Source organism: Crinia signifera, chromosome 1 (assembly GCF_055691185.1).
Source record: "Crinia signifera chromosome 1, ASM5569118v1, whole genome shotgun sequence".
Taxonomy (NCBI): domain Eukaryota; kingdom Metazoa; phylum Chordata; class Amphibia; order Anura; family Myobatrachidae; genus Crinia; species Crinia signifera.
The window spans coordinates 422,285,841-422,298,278 of record NC_139217.1 but is presented as its reverse complement, the minus strand read 5'-3'; the positions used below and the strand labels follow the sequence as shown (position 1 = coordinate 422,298,278).

Genomic DNA, 12,438 nt, shown 5'->3' with positions numbered 1-12,438 from the left:
CCACTATGTTCTGGTGGCTAATACCTACTGAGCATGTTCAGTGGCCATTTTCCTGAGTGTATAAGTCAGCATTTAATATTGGTAAACATGCGCATGCGTTTACTGTATGTGAAAATGTGGTAGCAACAGCTATAGCATGGCTTCCAGCCATTCGCTAGAACAGGGCTTTATTGGGGGTATGGGTCATTGGGCCAACCCACCAAAGGTCAACATGCATTAGGCCGACCACAGAACGTTGACATGGCTTAAGTCAACACCTGGAATAGGTCAACATGCTTAAGGTAAATATGGATGGAAGGTTGACACGAGTATTAGGTTGACAGTTTCTAGTTCGACAGTCAAAATGTCGACCCAATGCATGTGGGCCTTTTGTACATCGACTCAACGACCGTATACCCTTTTATACAGAAGCTCTGTCTCGGTACATTTAATAAATTCATGTACTCACTGTCATGACTGCATGGTAAATTGGAGCAAATTGTTCATGAGACATCCGCAGTTTATATGCAGGTCATGGTAAATATGTACCTATTTCTATAGCAATATTTGCAAACGATATGCACAATATCTATGTTGTTTACGATATTATCATGCATAACATCTAGTGTGTACGATGCACTCTCCCACATGGCGTTAACAATGCCACCCCTGTTGTCTGAACATGCAGCGAAATCTACATATATTGCCAATGACTACATGTTCAGCGGGGAGCTGGGTGACATCACTAAATGACATTGTTAACGATATTGTTCAGTGTAGTGTGTGTCCAGTTTGGTTTTGCTGTGTAAATGATTGCCGCTTTAAAAAAACCTGGAGATTTCTTACCAAATCTCTCATCCTATTTCATTTCACCAATAATCTGATTGGTTCCTCCCACAATATTGGATTGTGGGAGGAAACCGGGTACCTGGAGGAAACCCACACGAACACGGGGAGAATATACAAACTCCACACAGTTAGGACCATGGTGGGAATCAAACCCATGACCTCAGCGCTGTGAGACAGTAATGCTAACCATTACACCATCCGTGCTGCCCCAAATGAGAATGAGATTAGGGTAGACAGAAGTCTCCTGCTGATCTCCTAAAATATGCCTCTTTATTACCTGCTATGCAGCATCTTTGCACTGCTACCCATTTGGAGCATACACTCACTGTTTTGGGAGCTGTATGAAACCCCACTCTGCTCAAGCTCCAATCCATCAAGAGCATGCATGTAACAGTGAGTACAACTGTACCTGCTATATATATTCCTTAACCAAAACCACTGGTTAAGCGGGCTGATCATACCGTAGTTTGAGTCGCCTGCTAGTGAGTGCCTATATAACTATTCACACACATTAAACAATTATAATGTGATTTTAGTGTACACTTGCATCTTAGTAAATAAATGTGTATATAGCCTAATAGTAAGGCCTAGAAAATATCATAGAGTATCTTACCCAGATGGATTATATCATTGTCCCATAAGTGAAACTTTGAGAAACAGATTTCCTGCATTTTTCCATTCTGACATAATGCAGTAATAAGCTTCTCCACCTCAGGGCACCACTGACAGCTCAGTGTGAAGGAGGTCAGATTGGGGAACTGTTCAATAAACTCTGCTGCAAAGTGCAATGCATATATGGTAAGTAATGGCAATTGTAATTTGTGACAGGTACAATGGTGTTAATTCAATTTACAAAAATATCTTTAGAGTATTTAGCAATTTGTTTATTAGTTTAAGTACCACCTGGATAACCCAATATATTTATAAACAGTGTCAAAGTATCGATACCCTGTACATGCTCAGAGAAGACCTTCTCTATGATCTAAAATGAGAGTCACGGAAGGGAGTGGTAGCCCCAGAGGACCCATAGTATATACAGGGTCAGATTAAGGACCAAAGTTTATACATGAGTGAATACCACTTAATATTGATTATTTTTAATGTTAAAAATCAATGCTCTTGGAACACTTCAAATGCACATTTGTGCATAATACCATATATCAATGTAAATATAAAAAAATACACAATAACATATAAAAAACACACATCAATAAAAATTAAATGATACCAATAAATTGGCTATGTGGCCAGATCTCACGTGGGGAGGTGAGCCAAAATGGGGTTTCAATGTAACCTGCACAGTCCACACTGTGATAGTCCCAGAAGATGGATGGCGTCCATTTGATTCGGCAATGTTTGTGTATACCAACCGACCTGTATACCAACCGAGGGAGTGGCTGTTTGTTGGAAGCCTGACCTTCAACCTTGTGGTGATTTGTATCCAATGGACAGGGAATAAGTCGATGACTTCCAAATGGTTAGGGACCCGGTGGTCAGAGTAGTAAGCCGGTGATGATTCAATGGTCTCCCCAGATCTGCAGCAAAACAGTACCACCAACGTGTTTCACTGGGCTGACGCCAGCTTTATCAACGTGATAAAGCAATGGCGCTGACCGGACACACCAGGTAGTCACCAGTAGAGTCTGGGTTGTAGAAAGTATGTCCCTTGCACTGTGGGGGTGCGCATTGCTAACGAGATTTGGCATACACACCAATAAACATTGGCCTCAATATCGGTCAGAAGCCCCTTTCTGAGCGATATTGAGGCCAATGTCTTCTAATGTGTATGGGCCTTTATGTGAGGTAATTTAGTATACTAATATTGCCTTTAAAAAAATCATTAAACAGTGTACACTCCCTTAGTCTAAGAGGGTGTTCGCTATCCCCTAATTAAAAAGTAATGGTAGGTTACAAATAATTTCTTGTGCAAATGGATAGGGGTTCAGCGGCCACTGGTGTTACACATTTCCATTAGTATGACATTTAAAAAATAATAATAATTATGAAACAAAATGATATACCAACTAAAAATAATGTCCTTAGTGTAAAAGGTATAACAATGTACATTTATTTATAAACTTATTATGTGTACAAAATTAAACATGTATGTAATAATATAATAAGACAATTGCTATAAAATATAAAATCAGATAGGGGATTATCAGGAGGTAGCTTATTTTAGGATGTAGGAGGTAGAGTACTATTTAAAGCATTTCGTCCGTCAGGACTTCCTCAAGTTTAGGGTTAGGTTCCTGCAAGATTTAGGGAGCAGGGGCGGGGTAAGTAAACTTACCTCACCCCGCCGGGATTCCCTCCTTCGCAATGTCATTGATATGTATAACACCTAAAAAGTAGGCAAAATAGATGAAATCAACATTAGAACAGAACATTACTTACCTAATCGGGAGCTCTGTCCTTTCATATTAAGTTTTTTAAGCACTAGTTTTTCAATTCTGTTAAGTCTTTTAAATTCATCAGGTAAAATCTTAATTAAGTCCCATTCACCATCTGAGCATTCCAGCATAATTTCCTTCAGCTCCTCCAATTTGTGTATGTTTAAAAGTAAGTACTCTGTAGAAGAGAATATATGGTTACTGTATGTTATGTTACAGTGGGCGGGATGTACTAAAGGGAAAATGCGGTAAATTGTTTTTTGTTTTTTTTTAATTTTCCTATGTACCATTACCCGTCCGCCCCGTCTCCGCCAAGCAGGGTATCGCCACCTCTGGGTTTAGATAGATTACCTTACAAGCCCTCAAAAAAAAATTGTCCTGTGATCAGGCTGTAACGGCTAAGCGGCAATACATGTATCGGGATTCATCTTTGCAGGTGATGGCGATGGCGTCGCCATCGCCATCACCTGCATCCCCGCCATCTGTATGCCGGAAGGGGACGCGCGCGCACGAGGTGATAAAGATCTTGGGGATGGTTATGCTCCTGGGTGGGGGCCTCATGCCATTTTTTAGTTTTTATTTGAACTATTTCTTATTTTTTACACATAGAAGCATGCATGGATGTCCCTGATCCGTGCATGCTTCAAATACGTAAGGAAAATGTGTCGCATTTTCCATTCGTATTTTGAGCTGAATTTGCGTCAGAATTCATTCATACAAATGATTGTAAATTAGACGATCCGATAAAACTATATGGCCGAGTTCAGTCTTTGGTCTATTCATTTACAAAGCCAAATTCGGCAAAGCTTGCTGTTTGTAAAATCAGCAAGTCGGCTGATTTCTGCCGATGTGCGGCTCTCGGCCACAAATAGGATGGAATGGGTACGAATGAGTGCATTTGTAATGATTGGAATCTGTAAAATCTCTATGAATATTGTCTAATATCTACCCAGCTTAACCTAGATTCTTTCAATTACAGTAGTTACCTGGCAGTGGCTTCACAGTTATGTCCAGACATTGCAATGAAGTCATGTGTGTTATCAGTTCTTGTTCCTCTCTGGTCAGCTCTGCAAAGTTTATACTTAGTTTCTCAATGGACTTTTTGAATTGATCAAAATATGGCGAGATACTGTTTAGAAACCCTGGGCAATTCTCCAGGTCAAGTTCAATATGAATGGAGAGACTGCAAAAATGCATAACATTAACCAGAATGTTTTCGTCTTCTACAGGGCGGCCATGGGATTTAATTCGCAGCACAGAAATTCTATGGATATCTTGGGTGAAGCCAAACGTGGACAGATCAGAAATTTTTATATTTGCATCCTTAAACTCTGGTTTCTTTCCTAGAGTATCTGAAACAAGCTGAAAGGCATTGGAATAGTCTGTGTCAACTGTGGGTACATTCCAAAAAGATGCATAGCCCTCTGTGTTCCAAAACGGAAGGCTTGAATCCTGTTGGTGAGGTACAACTATCTCAAGGCTGTGTATTAACAACATTCCTTCTGGGTACCTCTGCAGAAAATCAAGCAGCCAAAATTCTGGCTGTTGCAAACTGATTAACATTGTCTTTCCTTTAAGAAACTGCAAAATGATGGGAGCGCAGGAAGTCATGTATTTACTCTTATTGGCTATGGTAATAGCAAACTCCAATAATAAATTGATCACATACCCATGACGGAAGCCTAAATTGATGGTAATTACTAAAGTCAGTACTTGTTCTAAGCACGCTAGCTCAGGGTGGTGTTCCAGGTAAATCTTTGTTTCTCTCTGACAATCGAATGCCTCCTGAGAATCCAATAAACTGAACAGGTGGGAAATTATCATCTTAGTCGTTTCGGGGGAATGCATGCATGAGTGCTTCAGAAAATAGTTGTAGCGCCCAACAACTTTTAAGAAGGTATTAATTTTCTGCAGGTATGACAAACCTCTTTCATGTTCTGCTCTGTCTCCAGATTGTAGAAGTTCATGTAACCTACTTCCAGCCAAATACTCCTGGAGTGAGGGGTGGAAGAACTTGAAAATGGGGTGAAGTCTCTGTGATGTGAACATATTCAATATTCCAAATTGGAGAGCATCATTGGTATTCACACCAGATTCATCAAGGTCCTTATGAGTAAATTCAAAGAGTGATTGGAAGATGCCCCGTAGAGCAAGTTCTCCACATGTCATGAGCACAGATTTGATTTTCTCTGTATCAGTGGGGTGCTTTAGGATGCTGTGCATCAGATAGGACTTGCATATAGCTGTTTCCCCTGCTATTCCTTCATTTGGGTCTTGCACCCAAAATATACAGAGAGAGAAGGTAAAAAGAGGAGTCTTTAAAGCAGCCTGAGATGCGTTGGTCATGCCCACATTCACCAAGAAGCACTCAATGAATGACATATCGTGTGACAAGAGCTGCCTATAAATATATATTGAGCTATAGAGAGGAAAGGCCTGGATGCTCATTATGTTCCTCGCATGCTGACGCAGCTTCCACCCCTTGTCCGTTCTCACTGTAACTGCCAGACTCACTCTATTCCAGGGGTTCTTCAGTAACAGTTCATCTATGGATCCTGGAGTGGAGTCCATCAAACCATAGTCATCCAGGAGAAACAGGACCTGATTGTTTAATTTCTTTATCATGTCCTCCAGGGTTTCCTCAGTAAGAGATGTTGTGGATCGAATCAGCTGCTGACAGATGATGTCCCTCAGAGAATGCTGGCTGTCAATGCTGGACATGGAGATGTAAAACACAAGCTTGAACCTGCTGAGCACAGGACACCTCCCTGAGGCCCAGAGAATGGCAATCTTCCTGAGCAGAGCGGTTTTCCCACTGCCAGCTTCTCCTTCTATCATAGTGATATCCCTCAGCTCTGACAGGATGTCCGGCAAAGTGAGCTGCCTCATTATCTGGTTTCTGGTGTCCTTCAATGCAACAGAGATATCTGCAAACAGTGAGCTAAGATCTACAGAAACATGGGAGGAGCCTGGAAATGGTGCCAATTTCTTGAAGTTAGAATCATTGTACAGATCCATAAGACATTGTCTTAATTCAGTTGCTTTAACAGACCAGTCTTCATTATGGACATTCAAACCTGACAATACAGAATTATTAGTTAGCACACAGTCACATCACATAATCACAATGGACCTGATGCTTATTGAGTACTATAGCAGCTGACATAGTGTATCTTAAGATATGTTGTTCACAGTTGCGCAGAACTATGGCTGGGATTTGTTTCTACCATATTGGAGTCTGAAACTGCTCAAACACCTAAAGATTAATTGTCCAATCTGGTTGGTTGAAACAAAAATCTGGTAATATACAGTATGGGTGCAAATCCTCTCAAATACGGAAAAACAGAAAAAATGGTTAATTATACAAATTGGTTAAATCCATCTACTTTAACCAATTTGTCTGAATGACCGTTTTTGTCTGTTTTTTTGGCATCTTGGAGCAAATGGTCAATTGTCATTTGCCCCTTCATACATTACCATATATATGTTCCAGCCAACCAGATTGGACAATAAATCATTAGGTGTGTGGCCAGCTTAAGTGCATATTAACAAAATTGGCACCTTGCAAATACAGATCCATCCTAACCAGAGCTAAAAGTGGTCCTGGAGTGGTAGTGATCATTTCCCATAGCAACATCCCATGTAAAATAGAATCCCCATCTTAAATCCACCCCCGCCCCCCTTCCCTCCTAGCGTCTAACAGCACTGGTTAATTTGATGTGCAATATTTATATATCTGTGCTACATTTACAAGACATATGTAATGCTAAACCTCTCATGGCAGCTCAGTAGTGCTGGATTTATCAATGTGTTACAATTAACACCAAACATTGACTCACCGCTGTATTTATCATCCATACCTGGTATTTTTTCTTTAGAAAGCTTCAGAGAAAACAAATCAATCATCTGATAAATAGAGACAGAGAAAAGAACTAGTGAATAAATATAAACTGTGAAGAACAATCAGTTCAAGCTTTAACCAGGGACGTGCAGTCTGGGGAGGCAAGGGAGGCAGTGCCTCTCCTGTCATTTATAAAATAAAATAAAAAAATACAAATATAATATTCATAACACATATACTGTGTTATAAATATCTTATTAGTATTTTTTTTACAGTGTATGGGGGAAATGCTGTGTGGGAGGTTGGAAGGCAGCGGGAGCTGTGCCTCCCGCTGACAATGAAAAACTGTCAGCAGCGGGGGGCAGGGCTAATTGCGGGCACAAAAAGAGGCTGAAAAGCCCATTGAAAAATAATGGGTAAGCGGCACCTGCACATCTGCCTCAGTGACAGGGATGTGTCAGTCCACATCACTGAGACAGATGTGATAGGATCAGCGTCGTGGGGAGGGCTGTTCCAGTGGAGCGTGACCTCCTGGAGTTGGGGGAAAGAGAACAGCCAGCGCTGCAGGTAGGCAGAGCGCCTGCCCTGGGACGTGGCAGCATGTAGGAGATCAGCGGGGGATTAGTGTGGTGGCTGGCTGTCCGGCAGCGCAGAGGTGACCAGGGATGATTTGCTCACCTTGCGCCGTGCTGTGGGATGTGTCAGCGGGGATGTGGAGGCTGTCCGGCTCCTGCTGGGGGGGTGATCCATAGATGTGCTGTGATAGCACATATCTTGCGGTCGGGAGGCATCGTGAGTATGCTCCCGGCTGCACTGATCCCCTGGTGCGCAGCGGCGAAGCATCCGCTCTGCTTGTAACCAGGTGTAAACAGCTGCGCAGTACTATGAATGGGGCAAACCACAAAGGAGCTGTTCCCTTTTGCAGCTGGACCCTCCTGTCTCTCATAAGGCAAATGGTAAAGGCTAAGCTGTTTTCCACCCTCCAGGAACCAGGTAAGTGCCTGGGGGGTTTTGTACTTTGCACCAAATGGCAGATATAAACTGTCACTATGTCTCCCTACTGTCACTGTCCCCCCCCCCCGCTGCCACTGTCCCGTGTCCCCACACTGTCACTGTCCCCACATCCCCCCTGCTGTCACTGTCCTGCATCTCCCTGCTGTCACTGTCCTTGTGTCCCCCGCTGCCACTGTCCCTGTGATCCACCACTGTTACTGTCCCCGAGTCCCCCCCTGCTGTCACTGTTCCCACATCGCCCACTGTCACTGTCCCCACTGTCTCCAAAAGCAGCTGCCTCACCTGACACTAACCTCACCGCACGTCACTGGCTTTAACAGAGATGAGTATTTTGCATATCAGACACAAAATACAACTATAAAGTGTGTAACTCCACCTAAATAAAGGTAACATAAATAAGTATACATAAATGTAATTAACATTTTTACCTGTATATGCTGGTTATCTGCATCTCTTGCCGTTTCCATATCTTTTGGCTTTATTTCGTATCTTTTTTGCAAAAATTCACAGCTGAAAAATTGGTGTCAATTATAATAAAGAACAAATCAAACAAAAAGTTACCACTCTGTACTGCAACTTCATTACTTATTTTTAATTATGGCTCTCATTTAGCAACAGTTGTAATTTAGCGAATTCTCTCAAACATAAAACTGCCGGCGCTATGTAGAGGGGAGGGGGGGGGCACCCAGCAGTGGGGGCATGGATGCCCCGCTTGCCAGGTGCCTCTCTGCGATTTTAAATGTAAAATTTTGCTTAATTTTACAGTGATGTGCTCACACAATACCGCCTGTCTACTGGCTGTGCAGCCTAGCTGTGAAGCCAGTCACCGGGCGGATATTTTTTTAATAATGCACAGCTGATGCCCCCTAAACCGCCTGGACGTGCTTCAGTTGTATAGACCATGCCCCTGCAATGTTCAATCACTCACCCATCGTGCCTTAGGCTCACAAATACATACTGGCACTGTTGCCAGTGTGTGCAAGGCAATACATATATTTTTTATATATATATCTCAATCATTGGCTGATCAGAATGATATAGAAGCCATATTCACTAGTGTGTACCCTCAATTGTGCGCTCCCACAGGTTGTTTGCTGGGTTTTCCCATCTTCTGCTCTGTGGGTCATCCTGTTGTGCGTTCAGTTGGAGGATTCTGGCAATGACGGCATACATTATAAATGCAGCCATGAACAATATATTGCTCAGTGTGTACAGCCGACCTATATACCGTGATATCATGCCATTGGCTGAGAAACACATCATTATGATGTGTAGCTCGCATAAAACTCAAATACATTGAGTAGAAATTTTATATAAACCCTACAACACCATATTTCTTAGAAAGATGAGCAAGTTACGGGAAGACCTTTACTCAATAAAGGCTTTCTACTATAATGTAGCTTATCTCAATTAGAAATTCTATTGAAAGGGTTACCAAGTTTCCGGTTTGTTGACCAGGGGAAATTGTGGGCAGAATGGCTAGGAGCAGAATAAAGAATTGTTTGTTTTATGTTTTATAAGAAGACCGCTAATAGATGAAAGACATGTATAGGCCTTGAAACTGATGGGAACATAATTTTTTAGTTATTTGTGTATTTTCATTCTGGCCAAAGACGAAGCCTTGATACATTGTAGCTATCTCCGTCTAATGCACAATATGGAATCCTTAATACCCATTTCACATATGAACCCGGGTAGAGGTGCGGTGTGAAAGCACCACAGCTTATACAGATGGAGCGCCTCTCAGTCAGCGCTGGGAATCACCAGATTCCCTTAGCTGGCATTTTCCAGCAGAGAGGCGCTCCATCTGATGGGGACGCGCAAGCATCTCACATGCTTGCGCATTCCAGTCACTCGGTGGTGGGAAGCGGAATCCCTGTCCGTCTCCGCTTCAGGGAGACGGGCAGTGTTGGGGGGGGGGGGGTGCGGTGGGCTGCGGGCAGTGATGGGAGAGAGGTGGGGAGGCGGCAGATGGCTCAGTCAGAATGGGGCACACGAGCATCTCATGCGCGCATGCCTCCTTCAGGCAGTTGGCGCAGGCTGGCAGATGGCGATTCTATCGCCAGGAAGCAGCTCTGATGGGAACTGCTACATCTGTAACTTGGGTCGACCAACCCATAAAGCTGTAAGGAAAATTAAGTTTCAAATGTAGAAGCCTATCAACTTGCTTGCTTGATGAACAAAATACGAGACTGGAAATATCCTCCATACGCATCTTGAGTAATTTTGCAGTTTGTGGTGTTTATGTCCTGCCCACTTACTGATTTAATTATTATGGCTTCCATCCTAATCTAACGCTGTCCACAAATGCATGGCTAGGTACTTTAGCGCTTGGGGCAAGTTGCCTGTAGTTTCTGGAACATTTCCTCTAGCCTCTGCCAAACTCCCAATACAAAGTTTATCCTCCTATATGACAAACTAGAATTTGTCTAATAAGTTCACTTACAGTACTCTCCATTAGTTTGTGATGTTTCCCTTCCCAAGTCTGAGCAAGTCTCCCTATAGACTGTAAGCTTTTTGGAGCAGGGCCTCTTCCCCTTAATCTCACAGGCCTCCTCTCTCGCACTTTAATTACAGCTCTCCCAAACTCAGTCACTGTCTATACCCGCATCTCCTCTCATTCATCTCTTCCTACGACAACCAACCCATGGACTTCATTGTGTCCCTACATCTCAGTTGTATTGTGTACTGAGAATTGTGCTGCGAATTGTTGTTACCTGTGCTCTGTTGTAGTTGTTAGTTATTATGTTTACTTCTGTGTACCTTGTGTTGTTCTAATGTGTGCCATATGTACAGCGCTGAGGACACCCCTTATAAATAAAATGTAATAATAATAATAATTTATCCCAATCAGGGCTGTTTCTAGGTCTGGGTGAGCCATGCAATCACATGGGGTGCCTCACAAATAGCCACAGTCTCTTTCAGAAAGTATTATATGTAGTCTGGCCAACTGCATAGAATAATGTTGAAAATGTTCTACCAAAAATGGCTGCCGCCTGAAAAGAGATTCTTCTAAAGGATACTAAAGGAGGAGACGGTCATGTTGAGAGTGACGTTTACTAGATGGAGGAAAAGGACTTGGAGGCAGGTGCGAAAAGCAGCATGAAACAACCCCACACAACAAGCAGGTAGTGTAGCAATTGTAAGGGACATTACGACGTGATGTATAGTGTGTCAGGGCCATAATTGTGTGGGGCATTACTGTGTGGGGCATAATATAGTGCAAGGTCATTACTTTTTGGGTCCTAATACTGTACATTACTGTATAGGGCATTACATGATAATATGGGGTTTTAATGTGCGAGGTATAATTTGATGTAAGGGGCATTATTGTCAGACATAATATGGTGGAAAACTATTGTGTTGGAGTAATCTAGTCTATGTCTATGGAAAGGGTGTTCGCACTTGGGGCCAGATGTATCAAGTTTCAAAAAGTGATAAAGTGGAGAGTGATAAACAAGCTCCTAACTATCATGTTACAGGATGGGTTTGAAAAATAACAGGTAGGGGCTGGTTGTTTATCACTCTCCATTTTATCACTTTTTGAAGCTTGATACATCTGACCCTGAGTCTTATAAGGCCCTTGGAGCCAATTTGTATAGAAACAGCCCAGATCTTAATCATGAGGGATTTTCATACCTTCCAATTGTAACGATTACAGTGGAGACTGTCACGCTGTCCCTCCCATGGGTAGCAATGTCCTGAAGGCAGGGGGGTAAGTTGGGGGGAGTCAGAGCAGCCAGTGATCGCTGAAGCTATGCAGGGAGGGAGGGATAGTAAGAAAGCCGGGGACTGCCCAGCTGCTAGGGGAGCACTGAGCAAGCCCCTGTGCTGAAAACACGGCACTGGGCTATCCGATACCACGTCCACCCATTCGCTCCACCCCCTTAACGTGTTGACTGCGAGTTCGGCGAAGCAGGTCCGGATCTTAAATTGACTGAAGTTGGGAGGTATGGATTTTTAGAAACTAGGTGTGATCCTTTCCATATTTGAACCCTCCCCCTTCCCAAAAACCTGTGTGATCCGCTCCAATATATACTTACTCAGGGCTGTGCTTCAGATGTTCTGTCCACGCATCTTCCCCAGGTGCAAATGCGCGAATGCGGATATTACATACGAAGCATCTCACGGTGTCTGATATTCCTAAAATGAAGCCCTTGTTTAGTTTCCATTATGTCCACTTGTCACAAAATGTTCTGTAGACTTCTACATTCATATGTGCGATGATGGTTGTCTGTCTAATAGAAGGCGATATTGTATGTTATCTTCACCATTTCATGCTTCACTCATCAGTTTGCTTTAGAAAAGTAATTCACATTCCAGAGAGTGCTTCTACTGTATAATACTATACTGTATAATACT

General features: G+C 42.7%; 1 protein-coding gene across 1 annotated transcript in view; it reads right to left on the bottom strand.

Moving 5' to 3' along the window:
* Window positions 1-12,438, bottom strand: part of LOC146014532 (baculoviral IAP repeat-containing protein 1e-like) — a 35,313-nt gene that overhangs the window by 4,733 nt on the left and 18,142 nt on the right. The window contains exons 6-9 of the mRNA XM_083151597.1: window positions 7,061-7,127; window positions 4,208-6,298; window positions 3,226-3,399; window positions 1,442-1,603 (exon numbers count right to left, since the gene is read on the bottom strand). Of these exons, the coding sequence (XP_083007723.1) occupies window positions 1,442-1,603; window positions 3,226-3,399; window positions 4,208-6,298; window positions 7,061-7,127 (2,494 nt within the window). The remainder of the gene's footprint in view (window positions 1-1,441; window positions 1,604-3,225; window positions 3,400-4,207; window positions 6,299-7,060; window positions 7,128-12,438) is intronic.